This window comes from Mercenaria mercenaria, chromosome 17 (assembly GCF_021730395.1).
Source record: "Mercenaria mercenaria strain notata chromosome 17, MADL_Memer_1, whole genome shotgun sequence".
NCBI lineage: Eukaryota > Metazoa > Mollusca > Bivalvia > Venerida > Veneridae > Mercenaria > Mercenaria mercenaria.
In genome coordinates, this window is record NC_069377.1 from 46,459,723 (window position 1) to 46,483,475 (window position 23,753).

At 36.0% G+C, this 23,753-nt stretch overlaps 1 protein-coding gene across 1 annotated transcript in view; it reads left to right on the forward strand.

Annotated features, from left to right (window-relative positions):
• The window catches only part of LOC123537409 (amiloride-sensitive sodium channel subunit beta-like), a 35,674-nt gene extending 13,120 nt beyond the window's left edge, over nt 1-22,554 (forward strand). Inside the window, exons 8-11 of the mRNA XM_045321117.2 lie at nt 2,008-2,065; nt 2,518-2,612; nt 20,406-20,487; nt 20,980-22,554. Of these exons, the coding sequence (XP_045177052.2) occupies nt 2,008-2,065; nt 2,518-2,612; nt 20,406-20,487; nt 20,980-21,165 (421 nt within the window). The 3' untranslated portion in view covers nt 21,166-22,554. The remainder of the gene's footprint in view (nt 1-2,007; nt 2,066-2,517; nt 2,613-20,405; nt 20,488-20,979) is intronic.
• The last annotated feature ends 1,199 nt before the right edge of the window (nt 22,555-23,753 follow it).

Sequence of the window (23,753 nt, forward strand, 5' to 3'; positions counted from 1 at the left end):
TCCCTCAAAGATACATGGTCGGTTGCGCATATGATGGATTAAGAGCAAAATAATTTCAAAATTTTATCATTTTACCTATTTATGTATAGATATACAAGAGCAGTAAACATGTAATTATCTCCAAGCAAGGATGAGGACCGACGCTACTCATTTTCACTGTAGCATTTCTGTATATACACCTACCGAAAGAAAAACAGCCTATTTCCAGCATCTGCATCTTTTTTAACAATATCAAAATGTTTACAGTTCAGTCATTTAAAGACAAAGATGTTCTACATGCAAGATAAATAGTCTTTGACGTGTATGTTACCCTCTGGGGAAAATGACGTGTACGTCACCTCCTGAAAAACCGTAACGTGTATGTTACCGCACCCTTTGTCTTACGATATCTTTAATACTCCTGAATAGTCATGTTAAATATTTGGTACAGCACTTTGGACAATGACAAGCTTTATTTTAAACCTAAATTCCAGCGAAAATTCTCTGCAGAATCTGTGCTAGGTGGGTAATGTGTGAACAGACGTGTTCGTTACCAATATATTTTGCATCTTTCGAATCGGTTGGGCAAGGATTACGTAAAAACAGGAGGGACTTTCATCAAGTTACATATATCCGCTGAAAGAGCTTTTTATTGCGGGGTTTATGCACGTTATCTCGTTTAAAACAATTGCGGATCAAAAAAGTTATAGTGAAAAAACATACCTGAAGCGGACCTATTTTTAGAATAGGGATCCGTCACGTGCTATGATAGAGGGGTAAAATTTCTTTTAAATGTTTTTAAATTAAATTCAAAAGCACTTTTGCGTGCACGTTATCAGATTTAGTCACGTGGTTTCCCCACCGTGAAGTTAGGTAAACTAAAACTTCTAATTGACCCATGTGAACCACAAGTTTAAATGTATATTTCCTTCTGTTCCTCCAAAGTTATTGACACCATTCCAAGGTAATAAAAATATGAATAAAGCTGACACCGTGACGTTTCCTCAGATTTGGGCATGTATTACCAGCATATTTAGCATTTACCCACCGTAATATGAGAGTAAACGTAAAGTACAATAAAATAAAACCAAAATAAAAAGAAAGAAAAGAAATATAAAAAATCAAGTGTAAGTAATTACAAAAATTTTCATGTAAAAAACGTACTTCAATTGACGTTACCTCACGTATTAACGGACGCTAACACCAGCCGACTGAGTTACTCTGAGGCTCTGAACATTTTTGTTCACTGGCTAAATTGTGAAGCCTTCTCTAACACTAATCACGTCACTGAAAACAGGCACAAAACATAAATACAAAACATGAATTCAAGATATGAAATATGAATATAAACACAGAATGTATTATTACAAACAGTAATTGCATGTCCCTTTATCAAAGTAAGGGTGGCTCCGCGGGCGCTTACTTGTAATTACCTGCCCCTTACCTTTGTGGGTCCAAAAATGCTTGGATGTAGAATGCTTTCATGTGAGGCAGCCATTCACCTGACTTGTGGAGGTTGGTAGTTCTACCCAGGTGCCCGTCGACATGCCAGAAATATTGCTTGGAGGGGTACCTAGGATCTTTTTCACGAAAAGCTGGAAGTTCGCTAAATGACCTACGACTGTGTTGGTGTGATTTAAAACAAAAAAAAAACAACAAAAAATGAATAAATACTAGTAAACAAAATTCGACATGTGATGCTACGATATAGAACAAAATTATACACTGGACAGCTTATCCGCTGCATGAAATTTTGAGCGACTCGCTCCTGATCAGTGAAGACATTTGTCAAAGACAAAGAATCTGAGTCACTGTTGTCGAGAAGTGTGTGAGTGTTGTAGTTTTAAATGTAAGTTTGTGATGCTGTATGTTAATACATTCTTTGTAAATCATAAAGTGTACAAATTTCAGATGACATGTACGCTCCAAAACTCAAATGTATAATACTTGTAGACCAAAATATTACCTTTAAAAATGTATAGCGAGTTATGTGTAAACACCGCCTGATATTGCCGCTCGAAATTTCAGGGAAACTGTGTATGAAAAGACTATATCTGGTCGCCGATGGCCGAATAAAGACTACTTGGTAAGTTCAAAGAACTAAATACATTTTATAGCTCTTTGGTAAGTTGTTGATGAAAACACTTTTGTAATTCACAACCAGCAAACTTCATATTTAAACATTCTTTTTTAAAAATCTTAACCGGCAATGTTTCCTGTAATGTTTTTATCAAATTGGTGTTAGAAATTCTTCAAGAGTAAGCAGCTGATTTCAGTCAAATTAATAAAAAATAAAATCGAGCAAATACGATATCACATTAGTCCATATTGGCACTGAACCACACATCAGCGCTGATTTTTTTTTTTTTTTTTTTTTTTTTTTTGTGAAAGGCACCTAATCTGCCTCTAAATTAAGCTTATCCGAATGGCTTATTTTATGCCACAGTCAAAAGTTATTACGCGGTCTCTAAACGCCCTATCATTTGGACAGTCACTACCCCTGTGACAGTTACTTAAAACCCTTGTATATAATTTCAGGAGAAGGTGCTCATGGAAGATGCATGCAGACGAAATATGTCGTCAATGAAAGACGCCTGTTCACATTTAAGGAACCATACTTTTGACTATGAAAGGTTTGAATATTCGTACATTAACTGCTTTTGTTCATGCTTACATATTACAGTATAGGCAAATACAAATACATTATTCTACATATCAAGAGTTAAATTTAAAAAATATATAAATTTTCTGTATTTCTTAAAATCGTCTTTAAAATGTATGCGGATATTTTGAATGTTAGCTACCCAGTTTATTCAAATCTAGCTTTCCCCTGCTACTGTATATCAATGATTTCATATAGTGTAGTAAATATGTGGATAAATTTTCTTTTTGATAATCGTTTTTGCCAAAAATATGAAATGATGCTTAACCACACACCAAGTTCTTCTTTATATCTTTTTAAAATTGACTATATCTCAGATATTTGTATATAGCATTATATCTAATGGTCCTCTACCATGTTTATTAAAATCATGTCTCTTAGATTTTACATATTAAGGGTTGAATATATACTAGAGACATCTGTCTTTTGAAATCGTCTTAAAATACAGACTTTGCCACAGATATTTTGTACGTAATATTATGTACTGTCTACCATGTAATGTGTACTATATTTAATCAATCTGAATTTATTTTGTTTTGTTTTTTGGGGGTTCTATTTTTGTGTGTGCTTTTTTCTTTCACGTAGTAATTGTAACATGTAAATATCTTTGTTGACAAAAATTCATGAATCAGACATACATAAAAATCAGTAGTATGTTACACTGTGTGCAATAGCTCCCCATATTTTTCATTTAGATAATTACCCTCAACTGAATCTGAAATGTGTTTCTTGACTATAAAATTAAGCCCACAGCAAAAATATTTCGTACGCAGCATCCATTTTTAGCTCGTCTTATTTTTGAAAAAAAACCTACGAGGTATTGTCGTTACTTGATCGTCGGCGTCGGCGTTCAGTGCCGGCGTTGGTCAATTGTTTTGTTTAGGTTCACCTTTTCTCAACCACTGTAAGAGGTACAGCTTTGAAACTTTGCACACTTGTTTACCATCAACCAAGACCCATAACTCTGATACATATTTTCTTAGAACTATGGTCCTTTTTATACTTAGAATATTTGAGTTAAATTTTGTTTTCTTTTGTTTTTTGGTTTTTTTTTGTTTAGGTTCACCTTTTCGCAAAAACTATAAAAGCTACAGCTTTGAAACTTTGCACATTTGTTTAACATCATAAGACTAGGTAGGTTAAGACCCATAACTCTGATATGCACTTTGTCAGAATTATGGCTGTTTTTTGTACTTAGAAAATTTGAGTTTATTGGTCAAATTTTTGGTTTAGCTCGCCTTTTCTCTAAAACACAGCTTTGAACTGTGTACCTTTGTTTAGCATTATAAGGGAACAATGTAGGTCAAATGTAAAAGTATTAGAGGTGATATTATCTTACTCTAAATAATAAGAATTATGTTTTGTGTTACTATTTACTAATAGTACTTTTAGAGATACTTCTTAGATATTTGAACATGCTATAAATCCGTCCTATGCTGGAGTCCCTTACAGAAGCAAGCCTCTGTGGCGTACATGCTGCGTATTTGCTGTGTATATGCTGCGAATACAGTAGTACGCCAGAGGAGTACATTTTACATACACCGCATGCCGCGTACATGCCGCGTACTATTTCGACGAGTACACAGCATGTACGCAGGAGGTCACTAGTACACTTCAAGTACGCAGCACAGACACTGAAATTTTAAGGAGTACACTGCATGTACGCAGGAGGGACTTGTACAAGAAAGTAGTACACTGCATGTACACGGCAGATACTTTGAAATTTGTGCAGTACACTTCATATACGCGGGAAAGACTTGTACAATTTCTTTTGGCATTTATACTTAGTTTTTTTTTTTTTATAAGTTAAAGTCTGAAGTAAACTTCAAATACGCGGGAGGGACTTGTTCATTTTCTTTTGGTGTTTATATACTTTGATTTTTTTTAGGTAAAAGTCTGAAGTACACTTCATGCAGGAAGGATTTGTACATTTTTTTTTTTTTGGAAGCAAGAACTTGATTTCCGAGTAACTTTTATCTTAATAGCATAGAATAGTAGAATAGTTCAGATTACCGGTATTCTGAACAATGAAAATTTGCCAGACTATTTGCAATGTTCATTTGTGAAGCTTACATCTTAGTGATTTCTGAGCTGCACCTTGCATGCAGTGTAAAAATATATTCTTTTTCATTTTGAATTAATCTTGGAGCTTTCTAACTTGGATAATTGAAAAGCCTTATTTGAACTTCGTTGCATTACATTTTGTAATACATGAAATAATTACCAAGATAATGCCTCAACAGCCCCCGAATGAGAAGAATTAATAGCTCTCACTGTTATTTGAATACTCTTAAGCAAAACACCATTCTATCATGTTTTATAAAGGCTTTAATGCTCATTGTGTTAACTCATTAAGGCCTCACCAAATTAAAAAGTTGTTCATCGGATTTGCTCGTATATTTTCAGTTCGGAACGTTTTTGGCTAATTGCGCTTGCCCCATTGGAAAAAATCAATCCAAAATTTTTTGGTGCGCTACTTTTTACGGACGTAAAAGTGTGTAAATGCTTATATAATTCCAGTCCTAGATTGTTCTCAGATGGATTTTAAACAAAATAAATACATACTATGCACACATCGTCTATAATAAGTCATAACACTTATATTTAGTTGCATTAAAGTTGTTTCCCCTTGATGCAGTTACGCCATTTTCTTCAAATGTTTACCAAATTACATGCTACAAAAATTGATTTATTTCATTGAAAAGTGGATGAAGAAAAGCATACTAATTTATTTGATGACATCAGTCTACATTATTTTGGTAAGGGTAAATACTTATTGATGCATGTCACTTATATTTTTTGTTTTTTTTCTGTCCAAATGATCATGCAGTTGGTGGGGTAAGGAATTTACATTATCACAGCAGTTTCGCCACAAGAGTACACAGCATGTATGCAGCAGGAGTACACAGCATGTACGCCACAGGACTCGGGCCAGGAGTACACAGCATGTACGCCGCAGGAGTACACAGCATGTACGCCGCAGGGGTAGTACACCGCAGGCTCATTTGCATGTGAAAAGTGTATGTGCCGCGTACATGCTGCGTACTATTTCCCGCATACTAAATTCCTCCAGCGTACATCCTGTGTACTATGTAGTCCACAGCATGTACGCAGCAAGTAGTACGCGGCAGAGCTCATTTGCATGTCAAAAGTGTACTACAAACGTACTATCGGTGTATGTGCGGTGTATATCCTGCGTACTATTTAAAGCCCTTGATTTCAGTACACATCATGTACGCATCATATACGCTGTATGTACACATCAAGAGTACGCAGCAGGCCTTTTTCTTCTGTAAGGGGTTGGACATTTTAGATACGATATCTAAGAAACATGACATAAAAAAATAAAATAGAAATTACTCATACTCCCGAAATTCATATAATAAGCAAACTAAAGCAGTCTATTATAGCAACTTCGAAGCTACATTCCAATTTTAATTTTTTTTTTTTTTTTTTACTCCGTACTAAACTGTCCTGACATTACGCCTTTACATTAATCTCTCACGGTATGTTTTTCGTTCTCTCCATCTATTTCATAGTTATGTGTCATGATGTCACACGGGATGTTGTGTTTTCTTATATGAGATCCACCAGTTTTTCTCCGTCCTGGTCATTGTGTTACCATTTGGTTTCAGGGATGTTTAATTATCATTTTCTTCCACCATGAATATCATACAACTACTTTATTCCTTCCCTGACGCCAATCAATATATGACACGTTTTGGAAATGTATACGTCTTTTCTCACAACCACGTCTCTCTAATGGTTTATCTTTTTCTTCCCTGTCTGAAAATTTTATTGTCTGGAGATGTCGAGTTAAATCCAGGCCCAGTAAGTCAAAACTCAGATCCTTATACCAAGCTTACTAGCGCCGGTCTTAGCGTTATGCATCTAAACATTCAAAGTTTGAAACAGAAGATTGACCTTCTTACCGTTGAAGCCGAACCATATGACATACTAGTTTTCTCAGAAACTTGGCTAAACTCTAACGTACCAGATGAGGATCTTTACATACAAAATTTTAAACCACCTTTCAGATGCGACAGAAGGGATCGAGGCGGCGGAGGGGTCGCCATTTATGTCCGTGACACGATACACGCTGTTGAACGTAAAGACCTACATATGAATAACCTTGAGGCCCTTTGGATTGAAATCCATGTTAACCAGCGAAAACTCCTCATAGGTGGAATTTACCGTCCTCCTGATTCTAATAACACTCAGTGGCTCAACATGGAACACAGTCTTGACCAAGCGTTCAATGGTCATTTCGATGACATACTAGTTAGAGGCGATTTCAACGTTAACATCTTGGCCTCTCTTTCTAATAGAATGAGTAGACTCATCGACTCTTATAACGCCGAGCAGTTGATTTGGACTCCTACATACTTTACTGAACACTCTTCATCTCTTCTCGATCTTATGTTTGTCAAGAACCCTTGCCACATTCTTTCTAGTTTTGTCGCCGACCCCTTTATTCCGGATCTATCTCGCTTTCACTGCCCTGTTGTTACTGTTTTCAAATTCCACAAACCCAAACAGTTAACTTATAAACGTCACATATGGTTATATGATAAAGGGGACTGTCCTAAATATAGAAACAATCTAAACACAACAGACTGGAACTCCATCTTAGATTGCGATAATCTTCATGAAACTGCAGATAAGATAGCTGATGCTGTTCTTAGCGCAGCTGCTGATAGCATTCCGAACAAATCGATAACAGTTAGACCTGACGACGTCCCATGGATCAATAAAGGTATTCGTATGATGATACGTAAGCGAAATCGGGCTCACCAACAAGCAAAGACTTCTAATAATGAAAGAGCATGGGCAAATTTTCGCAAAATTAGAAATGATACTACCAGCCTTATCCGAAAAACAAAGAAGGAATACACAGAAAAATTAATAGAGGAAATTAATTCTGAAAATACTAATGTTAAAAAATGGTATAAACTTGCTAAAAAGTTCTCAAACAAAAAATCTCCCCCGATTCCTACATTAATAGACAATGGTTCTGAAGTATCATTAGACAAAGATAAAGCAGAACTACTTAACACTTTCTTTTGTAATCAGTCTACTTTAGATGACACCAATCACACACCTCCTATTATACCTAATTTTACCCATTCCGTCTTGTCAAATATTTCTGTAACTGCCGAAGATATTCGAGAGGCAGCTTCAACAATAGGTCCTTCTAAAGCTAGTGGTCCAGACCTTGCCAGCCCAAGAATGATCAAAGAAGGCATCCAGGAATTAGCCGGTCCACTGTCATCCTTTTTTAACACACTTATCTCTAACTCAGTTTTCCCAACTTCTTGGAAATGTGCAAACATTTCTCCATTATTCAAAAAGTCTGACCCATCAAAACCAGTTAACTACCGACCAATATCTCTTCTCAGCTGCCTAGGAAAACTAATGGAGCGCTGTATCCATAAAAATTTCTACAACTACCTTATTTCTAATAACTTCATCACACCATTCCACGCCCAAAGTCGTTAATAACAAGCAATTGCCTTACAAAAATATTGAAATATTTTTGTCTTAAGAAACCATTAAAAGTTAAACCTACTAAAATACTATGTTTTCTACAAAAGATAGTGAAAAATCAGAAACACCACTTCACTTGTTTAGGCGTTATGCCTTGTTGAAATATACTGCTCTTGTTCGTATTTTTGTTTTAAGATACATACGTTATGCAACATTTAGGTGCACTTATTCACGATTTTATGGATACATACAAACAAGAAATTATTCGTGGTTGAAGCTATAACTATGTATACGACTTTTGATAATCATGATTACCTCTTACAATATAAGTTAACGTTGGCTTCGAGTTATAAAAGAATATAACCTCGCAAGTTCGCTAGTAAATTTTATTGAACGAACATTTAACTGTTACAAAACATATCTAAATACATTAACAAAAGGTAAATTGCAAACACAATTCGTCGCGTGAGTGGAACGATGCTCTATCTACCATTTTTTAAACGTGGCGAAAATCGCTTCCAAAGTTTAACTCTCGTCTAGTTTCTGTATTTCTGGGCGAAAATGATGATAAATATATCTACTTGTTCCTTGCGCTTAGTTCTTTCAGACTGTAAATGCTTTTAAATACATTTCGTTTTTACTTTTCTGCAATTATACATTTTTCACTTTGGAGATAGAGCAAATTTGACAAAAATAGAAAAAAATGTTAAAGGTGTATTGCTCTATCGGGAGATAGAGCACTGTGAATTTACAAAATTGGACATAGAGCAAGATAATATTTATTTAAATTGTATATTGAAAATAGTGCGAGAGCTCTTAAACAGTAAAGACAGTCACAGTTCTCATTTTGAAATTAAAGGAGGAATGGATTTGGTTTTAGTATCATCAAACTGACACACTATCATAGGCCATATTGCAACTTTCAAGATTTTCTTTGAGGAGGAGGACTCTAGTTGCATTATTTTTGGCACGCACGGATATCTGGGTAAATGACTTTCTTTGTGTCAACTGGATGGTTTCCTCACATGAAAAAATTAAGGTTTCAAACAGTGGTGAGGGGCAGGTGTTCAAAGTCAGAAGATTTGAACTGATTTGCCAATGGTTTTACCATGCTGTCCGTATTGTTCAGGGTTAACTGAACTGCTACGCTATAGACACTATTGGCTATTAAACTAGGCACATTGGTCCTACTTATTTGCAGATGGGTATTCGTAAACCATATTGTAGTATTGTGTTAAACAGCAACAAAAAGATTTTGAAGTTTAATTACTCAGTAACCGCAATAATTATTGTCAGCAATGAACAAAGTTCTAAAATCTTTTTAGTCGTAACTATTCTATTTGCCAAATAAAACTAGCTTTTCATTACAATGAGTAAGATTTCCCGTGTTTAGTTATTAGTTGGCATTAAGTTATACATAATACATAATACTAAGCATTATAACAATACCTAATGACATTGTCTTTGCAACTAAATATTCTCATTAATAACTGTATTCTTTCACAAAGCAACAGTTTTTATATTATGTTCAATTTTTGCATTTAACTGTATTTGTCAGTCATACCAGTTCTCTTTTACACAACACAATCAATGTTATATTCATGTCTCTTTTTAGGTGGATTGTACGGTGTCCATCGTCTGTCTTCCTGAGTCAACATTGTACTTAAAAATGTTCTCTTCTGAAACTACTGGTTACATTTATACCAAAACTTGGTCAGTAGAATTTTGGGATAGATCTCTATAAAGGTTGATCAAATGGTTAATCTTGGCCTCTTTGAGGGCAACTACTGCCAGATAGAGCAAAAAAAAAAAAAAAGGAAACATTTAAGGAACTTCTCATGAACCGCTTGATGGATCATTATCAAACATAGTCTGTAGCATCATTATAACATCCTCTCCCAAACTGGTTCAGATCGGGACGATTAGCCCCTTTGAGGGATTATCAGAGCTAAAATTATAAATTCCCTTAAATGATTTTATCTCATGAACCACTCAATGGATCTTCTTCAAATTTGATTTATAGCATCATTATAAGAATCGTCACCAAAATTGTTCTGTTAGGGGCGCTTGGTCCCTTTCAGGGGCGGTTAGAGTTCAAAATAGAAATACCTTTAACGACTACTCATGAACCATTTGATGGATATTCACCAAACTTGGTCTAGAGACCAGTATAAGGTCCTTTCTCAAATTTGTTGGATTAAGGGCACTAGACCCAAAACTACAAATGCCTTTAAATGACTACTCCTCAACCGCTTGATGGATCTTCATCAAACTTTTATTAGGTTCTTTAACTAATTTATTCAGTTAGTGTGGCCTCTTTTATGGGCTGCTAGAATTGCAAAATAGAGATACCTTCTTACTAAATTCCTCTCTAACTCCTGAATGGGTCTTCATAAAACCTTGTCCGGAGCATCATTATAAGGTCCTTTACCATATTATGTCTTATATCAAATCTATTCAAATAGGGACACTTTGGCCCTTTTAGGGGCCACTAGAGTTGAAAAAGAAATAACTTTAGATGATTTTTTTCGAAGGTTATGTGCTTTGATGCGTGACAGCAAAATGATAATAAAAAATAATGAACAGGCTAAAGGATTTTCACCAAACCTAGCTAGAAGCAAAGTCAGATGGTTTAGGCTTTCTTCAGTTGAAGGACTCAGGCCCATTTAGCCCTCTTATTAACTTTTCACATAATTCTTACAATTAATTTAAGGCTCAAAAATATTACATCGTAAATAATATGTCCCGATCATACCTTTCATACTAATCTTATTGTATATATTCCATTTAGTTTCTGCATGTCGTTCTCAAATCTGGTGGCATACATTTCAACTTAACACTGAGTATCATAACAAGAATTCATAGCATTTATTTTGCAACTAAACAGTTGCAGTCACAACACACATGTTTCATATTCGGTACAGTTACATCATGTGATACTTTAATAGTTTTGTGGCATTGATTTTGATTCACACCAACCATTTGTAATAAGTATTGACTACTTAAAATTCTAAGAAATATATATATATATATCTATTCTCTCTCACAAACACAATCGTTATTTATAATCCTCACAGTTTCTTCATGTACGTACTTTCATTTAGTGACTTGAATTTCAGCATTGCATTCCTTGTTTGATATTTGTCCTTGTTTTTTAAGTATTTAATTTTCAATTTTCTCTTTTGCCAAGGGTTGCAAGTTTAACGATAGGATTTTTGCATCTGGAAGTAGGGATATTGTACTGCCAGTTCTTGTTGTCATACGAATACTGCATTCAGCAAAATTTGCATAGCTAAAGAAAGTGATCAACAAGAAAATTAGTTGGAGCCTTACTGTAACTTTGTAAAGTAAAATATGTTCTGTTATTTGGTTTTATTTCTATTGCTCTTAATAGACAATAACTTATTATCACAAATTTACTTCTCGGAAACATGTTTGCAAATACCATTGTTATATTCAGTGGTATTTCTTAAGATACAGCTTCAGAATGACGAAAATAGTTTCTATCCGAAATACACATCAATACAGGTCTGTTGCAAATCTTGCATGTATTTTCTTGCCTATAGCTTAATTTACAATGCTATATGTTTGTAAAAGTAATAAAATGATAAAATAACCTGTATAAGCAATCTCACATATGCATGTCGTGTAGATAGGCATTCTAAGTATATTTCAAATATGCTACAACTATGCATATCCGCCATACTTTGTTGTGATCACATGCATGTAACTGTGCATTCTATTGGTTAAAATGGAGTTAGAGCAATTCTGGATTAAGTTAAATGGAGATAGAGCACTCCTTTACAAAGTCTAATGGTGATCACATGATGTTAATTTATGTGTATGATTGGTCAGAATAATTTTAAACATTACAGTGCTTTAAGTCCTGGAGATGGAGTACTTTAATCGTTACTGTTACATTCAAACAGAGGACATAGAGCCAAGTATTACGCAGGATCTTTCTCTATGACGTCAAAAGTTACGTTTTCTTGCTCCAGAACGATAGAGATCGGCGAGACAAACAAAATGATGTAAAAATCTCATTTTTTCAAAAAATGGAGATAGAGCACTATAAGAATCAGGCGACGAATTGGCTTATAAAATCATAGATACACTCTTACGATACCATAAGCATATACATTTGTTAGAGCAATTTGAATATTTTATGCGTCCTGCTTGTAAGTTAAGATACACTACAAAAGTAACGAAAGTATCATTAGATTGAATGACATGGGTATGAGAGAAAAATACATTCAAGTTGGATGTATTATGTGGCAAATATGATTGTTATTTACCAACATTATGTGTCTGATAACACGAATTTAAGTTAACTTAATAAAGCTTTTCTTGGAAACATTTATGAAAATCTACCATAACGCGTATTAAACTTGTCAAATCATAAAATATACAACTTTACCAGAATACTTCTTGACAACAAATGTTTCTGTTGTGGTTATACGGTTACACTTTTGTAATGAAACCATTGACATATTATCAGCATAATCTTATGCACAATATGACAATAAAGTCTTGGTTTACCATCTGATCAGAAATATGCGGATGGTAACGTATGTATCCCAACTTAAGTATAACGAATCAATTCATTTGCGGGCACCAAATATCGTGTTCAATATTGCCATCAAATTAAGGCCGTCCATTGTAAATCAAAAGAACAAATATTTATTAATTATTTCTTACGACCCTTTCAGAAGAAAAAGGCCTGCTGCGTACTCTTGCTGTGTACATACAGCGTATATGATGCGTACATGATGTGTACTGAAATCAAGGGCTTTAAATAGTACACAGGATATACACCGCACATACACCGGTAGTACGTTTGTAGTACACTTTTGACATGCAAATGAGCTCTGCCGCGTACTACTTGCTGCGTACATGCTGTGGACTACATAGTACACAGGATGTACGCTGGAGGAATTTAGTATGCGGGAAATAGTACGCAGCATGTACACGGCACATACACTTTTCACATGCAAATGAGCCTGCGGTGTACTACTACTGCGGCGTACATGCTGTGTACTCCTGCGGCGTACATTCTGTGTACTCCTGGCCCGAGTCCTGCGGCGTACATGCTGTGTACTCCTGCTGCATACATGCTGTGTACTCTTGTGGCGAAACTGCTGTGATAATGTAAATTCCTTACCCCACCAACTTTTTTATGCAAATGCTGATCATTTGGACAGAAAAAAACAGAACAAAGATAAGTGACATGCATCAATAAGTATTTACCCTTACCAAAATAATGTAGATTGATGTTATCAAATAAATTAGTATGCTTTTCTTCATCCACTTTTCAATGAAATAAATCAATTTTTGTAGCATGTAATTTGGTAAACATCTGAAGAAAATGGCGTAACTGCATCAAGGGGAAACAACTTTAATGCAACTAAATATAAGTGTTATAAATTTCGAAGTATCTGCGGTGTACATGCAGTGTAATATTTTCTTGTACAAGTCCCTCCTGCGTACACGCAGTGTACTCCTTAAATTTTCAGAGTCTGTGCTGCGTACTTGAAGTGTACTAGTGACCTCCTGCGTACATGCTGTGTACTCGTCGAAATAGTACGCGGCATGTATGCGGCATGCGGTGTATGTAAAATGTACTCCTCTGGCGTACTACTGTGTTCGCGGCATATACACAGCAAATATGCAGCATGTATGCCACAGAGGCTTGCTTCTGTAAGGGGACTGTCAAATTAATGATTCGTATTTTCAAAGCCGGCTTTGATAATCTCGTCCTCTTGTATATTTGTAAGGTGGCAGCCCTTATAGCAAGTGCTTTTGTCGCTGTATCCATGAATCACACAACATCAAGCTGTATATAATGATATGCACGCCAAACAATGCTTATTCAAATATTCAAAAGTAAATGCAACCACAAGTCACCGTGTCCGAAATATTTCCAAAAAATGAAGAACAGATGATTTTATTTAAGTTGAGCACCACTGCATTCATGCACCAAGCATCACCACAATCCGACAGCTCTACATATAAAATTTCTTTCAGAATGAACAGTTTTATTAAGTCTGTATTTACTGTAAAGACTTTTTATGCCCCCGAAGGGAGGCATATAGTTTTTGAACCGTCTGTCGGTCTGTCAGTCTGTCGGTCTGTCCGCAATTTTCGTGTCCGGTCCATATCTTTGTCATCGATGGATGGATTTTCAAATAACTTGGCATGAATGTGTACCACAGTAAGACAACGTGCAGTGCGCAAGACCCAGGTCCGTAGCTCAAAGGTCAAGGTCACACTTAGACGTTAAAGGATAGTGCATTGATGGGCGTGTCCGGTCCATATCTTTGTCATCGATGGATGGATTTTCAAATAACTTGGCATGAATGTGTACCACAGTAAGACGACGTGCAGTGCGCAAGACCCAGGTCCGTAGCTCAAAGGTCAAGTTCACACTTAGACGTTAAAGGATAGTGCATTGATGGGCGTGTCCGGTCCATATCTTTGTCATCGATGGATGGATTTTCAAATAACTTGGCATGAATGTGTACCACAGTAAGATGACGTGCAGTGCGCAAGACCCAGGTCCGTAGCTCAAAGGTCAAGGTCACACTTAGACGTTAAAGGATAGTGCATTGATGGGCGTGTCTGGTCCATATCTTTGTCTTCGATGGATGGATTTTCAAATAACTTGGCATGAATGTGTACCACAATAAGACGACGTGTCACACGCAAGACCCAGGTCCGTAGCTCAAAGGTCAAGGTCACGCTTAGACGTTCAAGATCATTTTTCATGATAGTGCATTGATGGGCATGTCCGGTCCATATCTTTGTCATTCATGCATGGATTTTAAAATAACTATGCATGAATGTGTGACACAGTAAGACGATGTGTCGCGCGCAAGACCCAGGTCCGTAGGTCAAAGGTCCTTAACTCTAACATCGGCCATAACTATTCATTCAAAGTGCCATCGGGGGCATGTGTCATCCTACGGAGACAGCTCTTGTTCAAAATCTATTTACATTCTTGAAAAATTATTTAAAGGTGTATCCTGCTTGGAACAAAAGTTTATGCCCTTTTACTGGAAGATTTTTACCTTAACAGTAATTAAAGGTAGCTGTTTTATTTTAACGGCAGAGATTCGTTTTGAGGTATCAATTTTAACAGAAAACGAAAAAAAAAACTAATCAGAAGTAAGTTAATAATTAAGAGTGGCGTACATTCTAAGTCAGCACTACAGACATTATCATTTCGGTTAAAGGCCCGTGCTGGAACAACCAAAGCCTATTCATCAAACTAAGAAACAGAATCTCCAGACTACGAAAGAAACCTGGTACATTTTCACAAGGAATGTATAATGTCATATTATGACATTATACATTCCTTGTAAAAAGGAATGGGTTTCTTTCGGAATCTGGACAGTCTGTTTATTTGTTTATTTTTTCTTATTTTCTCTCCTCCCTTCATTGTTTGTCCAAGGATTTAGCAGGGAGGTAATATTTTCACTGTCTGATACTCTCCTTTTCAAGGAGCGCACTGCCTTTAGCTTTCTCACGTTCACGATACTTCTTTTGAACTTCAGCCCATATTTACCTGATGTGCAACCCACCACAAGTCAACAATGAGTAATTATTACTGATATACGAGTAATTATTACTGATATACGCACACATACACCAATAACGAATGTATTGATACATACGTTACCGATCACTGTCCTATATTGTGCCACGGGTATGCTGTTACCATTCATTTTGTTTTTAATAAAATGTCAAATATGTATCTTTATAATAAAGATTCAATGACATACGACCAATTTTGTAAACGAAACCTTATAATAAGAAATAAATATCAACGCATGTTTTATCATATTTTAAAAATAGAATTTGCATGATGTTTTGAACAAAAATAGTGTTAAAAACAAAACTTTTCAGCAAATTTAAACACCCGATTGTTTTATCTTGGAACCTTAACTTAAACAAAATAAAAGAAGCCTTATGTTGTATAAAATGGAGAGTCAATAAAATATCAAGTATGTAAGATACTTACGTTACCATACGCAATGTATGTATCAATAGTTTGTACAGTGTTTATGGCGTATTCAGTATGTATAACAACACAAATTAAATTCAAACAAACAATATGATTGTCATGTAATCACAAACAGGTTTTACTTTAAGATATATCAAATTTACTTACTATTTATACCGTACATTATCAGGGGAGCCCGTTGGTCATTTTCAGAAAAAGACAACACGTCTTCAAGGACAAATGTGCGACTTTACATGTGTGAAATCTGCATCTTATGACATAGACGATACAAAGTGATGACATTATCAATTAAAACTGAGTGACACTTATCGGCTTATGTTATTTTAAATTAGGCTGGTCACGTTTGTATCGATCACGTTTGTATCATTCTGCCATTTCTAATGCCACTTGAATTAAGACGGACCTCTGCTTTATAATAGATTTATTGAAAATGCATGCACTGTTTTGGCATGAAAAAAATACACTTAGTTCAACATGAATTGCTGTGATTTTTAATATCTTAAAATAAAGGTAACGTTTGTATCATAGAAAGTGGAATCTTTACATAAGGAAAATTTAAGTGAAAAATATATCATTTTTAAGTATATCTTGTATCAAATATTATAGCCTGTAGTTGTAATGAGACTAGAAATAACATTAAAAAGCACATAAAACGCTATTTTTCATACGTCAAGCTTATATATTCATAGTAGAATAGGATGCATAACGTAAGTATCCCATCATCGGCGTCATATCTGTTTTATTGTTTAGGAATAGTGATAACACAAACATACACATTATGAAGCAGTTATTAGTAATAAGGGAATATGTATTTTTTGCATTTACTAAAAAATCCGTCATTATCTCTAAAAGAGATCGAGCATTGTTAATTTTTGTGTAAAACTTGCACATGGCGTCAGTAACGTATGTATCATTTTAAACTGTCGTTAGTGATATTTTTGGATTATGGATCAGATAAATCCAATTGATATTAGGTAACAAGTATGAACATGTATTTATTGAAATTCTAGTATATTTAGTTTGCCCCTGATGCCTATGTTTAAACGACCACGGTAAGGAACACTCAATTGTTCGTCATTAACGACTTTGGGCGTCCAGTCTGGATTTGTTAAAGGCGACTCTACAACAAATCAGTTATCGTATCTCTACAACAATATTATAAAAGCTTTAGACGAGGGTAAAGAAGTCCGTGCTGTCTTCTGTGACATCTCTAAAGCGTTTGATCGGGTGTGGCATCGGGGTCTCTTAACTAAACTATCATCTATTGGAGTACAAGGCAATCTCTTGAACTGGTTTGAATCTTATTTATCAGATAGAAAGCAACGAGTAGTTCTTGCTAATGCTTCATCAAATTGGTCTTCAATAAATGCCGGGGTCCCACAAGGATCTATCTTAGGCCCTCTTCTCTTCTTGCTCTACATAAACGACATTGTTGTTGACATAAAATCCAATATTCGCCTATTCGCCGACGACACAAGTCTTTACATTGTCGTGGAAGATCCTTTCATCTCTGCTGCTGCTCTAAATGAAGACTTGTCTCGAATTACCTCTTGGTCAAAATTATGGCTTGTTTCTTTTAATCCAGCCAAAACAGAATCTATTGTCTTCTCACGGAAACGAAACAAACCTTTCCATCCAACCCTTTTCATGGACCAGATCCCAGTAAACATGGTAAAAACACACAAACATCTTGGTCTTACTTTGTCTGATGGTGCCAAATGGTCTTCCCATCTTTCATCGTGTATTAACAAGGCATGGCAGAGAATCGGAGTACTCCGATCGCTTAAATTTAAATTGTCAAAAAGTAGTCTTGAGAAAATGTATATTTCATTCATAAGACCACTCTTGGAATACGGAGACATCGTTTGGGATAACTGCACGAACGAGTTTAAAAACGATCTAGAAGCGGTACAGATTGCAGCAGGAAGAATTGTAACAGGGGCAACGCAATATTGCAACTCAGAACGTCTCTTGAAAGAATTAAACTGGGAAACTTTGTCTGAACGGAGAAGAAAACATCGGCTAATACAGTTTTATAAGATGAAAAACAACCTCACTCCTATGTATCTACGAAATCTCATTCCTAGCCATAATATTCAACCTTACCATCTCCGTTCTATTCACAGCATACCTTTGATCCGTACAAACACCCAGTCTTATGCAAGTTCTTTTTTGCCCGCAGCAATCCGTCAGTGGAACGCGCTCTCTCCAGATGTCCAAAACGCCTCCTCTCTTTCCGAATTTAAAAACAAACTTTCCATTTGTAAGAATACCCTTACAGAAGCAAGCCTCTGTGGCGTACATGCTGCGTATTTGCTGTGTATATGCCGCGAACACAGTAGTACGCCAGAGGAGTACATTTTACATACACCGCATGCCGCATACATGCCGCGTACTATTTCGACGAGTACACAGCATGTACGCAGGAGGTCACTAGTACACTTCAAGTACGCAGCACAGACTCTGAAAATTTAAGGAGTACACTGCATGTACGCAGGAGGGACTTGTACAAGAAAATATTACACTGCATGTACACCGCAGATACTTCGAAATTTATAACACTTATATTTAGTTGCATTAAAGTTGTTTCCCCTTGATGCAGTTACGCCATTTTCTTCAGATGTTTACCAAATTACATGCTACAAAAATTGATTTATTTCATTGAAAAGTGGATGAAGAAAAGCATACTAATTTATTTGATAACATCAATCTACATTATTTTGGTAAGGGTAAATACTTATTGATGCATGTCACTTATCTTTGTTCTGTTTTTTTCTGTCCAAATGATCAGCATTTGCATAAAAAAGTTGGTGGGGTAAGGAATTTACATTATCACAGCAGTTTCGCCACAAGAGTACACAGCATGTATGCAGCAGGAGTACACAGCATGTACGCCGCAGGACTCGGGCCAGGAGTACACAGAATGTACGCCGCAGGAGTACACAGCATGTACGCCGCAGGAGTACACAGCATGTACGCCGCAGTAGTAGTACACCGCAGGCTCATTTGCATGTGAAAAGTGTATGTGCCGTGTACATGCTGCGTACTATTTCCCGCATACTAAATTCCTCCAGCGTACATCCTGTGTACTATGTAGTCCACAGCATGTACGCAGCAAGTAGTACGCGGCAGAGCTCATTTGCATGTCAAAAGTGTACTACAAACGTACTACTGGTGTATGTGCGGTGTATATCCTGTGTACTATTTAAAGCCCTTGATTTCAGTACACATCATGTACGCATCATATACGCTGTATGTACACAGCAAGAGTACGCAGCAGGCCTTTTTCTTCTGTAAGGGTAGCTCCAAACCACTCTTTAACGTGGGGGTACCAGAGTACCAAATTCAACATACCCGCTTACGACTCGGATGCATTTCTCTAAAATTTGAGCTTCATCGTAGAAATATTGTTGAATCTCCTCTCTGCGAATGTGGTGCAGGCGAAACTCCGCTTCACTTTCACCTTCAGTGTCCAAATTTCACCTCGCACGTCAACGGTACTTATCTGAACTCCCATGTGGTATCACACTCAATGATCTTCTTCATGGAGACGAGCATCTTGCATATGAAAACAACAAACTAATCTTCCTACGTGTCCAGAGCTACATAGCGGCAACTAAGAGATTTGACACATGACGGGGACATATTTGGTGATATGCTGCACTTCTTTTATCCCTTGCGTGACATCATGACCCATACCAAATCACAACTTGTTTCTTTTTATATTTCATATTCAACTCAGCTCTTAGTCTATATACTATTACATACCTTACACAATTGAATAACAATGATAAAGTTATTATAATATTTTTTGCGGTAAACGTAATGATATAAATCCTTTTTGCAAAAGTTTCAGTTAAAAACTACTATCACTAATTTACATTACTTTCCGGTCGAATAAGTGCAATGATAATTAGGCCAACTCCACCATGGAAAGGAATTAATATAAGCATTTACTTGCTTGTTTTCTAATCCAAAGAAATAAAATATGTTTAAACTAGATCATAGCATCTCTGCTATTAAAAGTATAAGTTAAATACCACATACCGCCTTGATACTCACTCTAGGTTCACACTTTTACGGTAACGGGCCGCTCGGAGCCAGTGTCCTCATTTTCAATTTGCTGCGCGTGTTTGTCTTATACCGACACATACGTGAGTATGCAGACGTATACACATGCGCACGCACAACCATCAAATTCGAATTACAGATATAATACTGCATGAAACAAGCCTACTGTTTTTTATGTTTTAGGTACAGATACAATTTTATCCGGGCACGTATTTATTTCGAAGAGCTGAACTACAAAAAAATAACTGAACAAGAGGCGTACAAGGTTAAAAAAGATCACTTTTTTCTATTACCATTTAAGATAATTGAGCCGCGCCATGAGAAAACCAACATAGTGGCTTTGCGACCAGCATGGATCCAGACCAGCCTGTGCATTAGCGCAGTCTGGTCAGGATCCATGCTGTTCGTTTTCAAAGGCTATTGCAATTAGAGAAACCGTCGGCGAACAGCATGGATCTTGACCAGACTGCGCGGATGCGCAGGCTTGTCTGGATCCATGCTGGTCGCAAAGCCATTATGTTGGTTTTCTAATCATAAAAAATTCTCAATGAGATACCCAGCCAAACCCTTGAGGAAAATCTTTGCAATCATATATTCATAATCTGAGTCTTTCGTGAGAGCTTGGAATTATTGTAAATAGAATAACTTTTTTTTTATTTTGTTAATTGCAGTATCTCGTGGTATAAAAACTTAGATATTATTAAACATCCTCTGTTTTCTAAGTTTTTAACTGACTCAAGGGAATTTTTTCTTACAGGCTGTACGTTTTGTGTCAGATATAGGTGGTGCAATGGGACTATTTCTTGGGGCTTCATTACTCAGTATCTTAGAACTATTTCAACTGATTCTTGAGGTAGTGCTACATGCCAGGAAACCGAAACAAACACAGCCATCTGAAGCTACAAGGAGAGAACAACAGAATGGAAATTTTAGTCCTGTGTGACAGTCTGGCAGTCTGAATTCCTACCTATTAAAACTTTGCTTTTAATTATAACAACTAAAAAGCTGACGGCTTAGTTTCGTATTAACTAGAGGGCCGTGATGGTCCTAAGCCGCTCATCTGAGTTTCACAGCTCAAAAAGGTAACAGTTTTAGTAGAGTCATAAAATGTACATTTTTATGAAAATACTACTGATTCAGAAGAGATGATATTAGTAAAGGCACCCATTTGACATTTCTTCAAGAAATAACTTTCAATCTTGGCATGAGAAAATTTTCAATATATCCCATAAAAGGCGGTTCACTGAAGAAAAATATCTGTGAATTAAATTATTTTGAAATTGAACAAACAAATTTCTGACACGAATAAATTTAAAGTTTCCATTATAGAAACGCATGGGGAAACATGGTAAGGCCCTCTGATGGATAGGTTTTAATTTAACGAATTGGAATGATGTAAAAATCTTTTATCGCGGATGGTCATCTAAGAAACAATTTTTTGTAAAATAATTTTAAAATCGGACCAGTGGTATGTGTCACTAAATACATAAAGGAAAACGTGACAATACTTTCAAGAGCAAACATCTTGAAAACGGTTTGCATTTCATGTTGCATTTCACAAATTTCATACTGATTATGATTGTGTCATGCTATTTTCCATGTCCTGTCCCATAATTTTATTTCCCAGTAAATGCTGCCTGGTAACTGTTGCATTGTTCATACTTTTTAATTTTTTTTCCACTTGTACATGCATTTGTAAAAACATGTCTACCATTATGCATTTACATCTATGTATTATAATATATTGTACAAACTGGCTGCATTTTGTTGGTACGCTTTTTGGTATTCTTGTTTACTGTTGTAATTATTATTATTATACCAAATTTATGTAGCGCCCTTTTCATGATCAATTTCGCGTTCAAAGGCGCTTTACATAGTTCAAATGCAGCCACACAGGGCGCATAATTCATCCTCTACTAGTACAGACACAGAGCCATCTGACCAGAGGGACAGAGTGAAACAAAGCCCCCATGACAGAGAGATCAGAAATCAGATACAGGCTTGTCCGGCTAACTTAGCCTAGCTTGTTACGAATAGACAACCTGGTTCTTTAACGTACCCAGTGTATAGCACTGATACACGCAAGATTTGCCTGGGTTCCTGACCAGTAGACCTCTAGTTGGGTGATAGTAATTATAATATGACTGTAACATGGCATTTGAATAAACAATTTCTGCTCTTACTATATTCCTTATCTTAATTTGTATTTAACATGTCAAACTGCCATCAATACAGACATGGACTATTAGCCCTCACTTTAATGCTATTCTATATGCTTCTGGAAGTCGAGTGACAAAAATATATTTGAATACTCATTGAATTATAATCTATAAAGACATCAATAGTAAAATTTATTTGAAATTTTGATATCATCTTTTATATTATCAACTACATTTATGTTTCCATATTCCCATACTTCACAACCATATTCAAGAGGACAATGATGATCCTAGATTGCTCCTCTGAGTTACACAACTGGCAAAAAAGGTTGTGTTAATGGTGACACAAGGAAAGTATCTGTGAAATTGTTTTGAAATAGAGCCAGTGTTTTCTGGGGAAAAACAAGCAAGGGTGGGTAATGTGTACGTAGGGGTGGTGTGCATTTCAGGGAATGATGACATAGTATACTAAGGGAAAATGTTGGCGGGACATAGAGGGTCACCCAACTAGAAGAACATTTGTGTGAAATTTTTATGAACAGCAGGTTCAGATGAGATTTCTAAATTTCCATTTCACCATATTGAGATTTTCAACACACTTAAGCAGCCATGTTTTTTTTTTCTGCAAAAAAATCAACATGGTTTGAGAGAATTTCATGGAGAGCCACATTGCTGTCAAATTATTTTGATATTGAACCAGTGGTTTGAGAGGGGAAAATTTTCAAAGTTTTCCTTTTGCAATTTAGGGAAAACTTACTGAGGCTCTTGCCCTGGCGATCATGGAAACAAAATGACCCAAAAGTACTCGATTCGGTACAGGTCACCTAGGGAACATTGCTGTGAAATTATTTTTAAATTGAGCCAGTAGTTTTGGAAGAGAAGATTTCTAAAGTTTTCCCTATAGCCATAAATAGTAAAGAGAAAACTAACCCCACCTCTAGGCAGCCATAATCAACATCGTTTGAAGGAATTTGGGACAGGGTCCCCCAATGGGCATTGCTGTGAAATGATCTTAAAACCTGGCCAGCGATTCGAGTGTTTTCAAACTTTAAAACATAAAACAATATTTGGAAAATTAGCTCTCCCACCACGATGACATGTTTTAAATGGAACAGAATGATTTGAATGAATTCGGTAAGTCACCCAAGGAATGTTTATGTGAAATCATTTTGTAGTCAAACCAGAAGTAAGCAGTTTCAATGATTTTCAAAACTATAAACATGTAGGGAAAACTAGCCCCCTCGCTGGTGAGCATGTTTTTGAAACAAAACAATGATTTGATAGGATTTTTAGAGGGTCATCCATAGAATAGTTCTGTTAAATTATTTCACAACTGTTTTATGAGAAGAAGATATTTTTAAGTACAAATTAT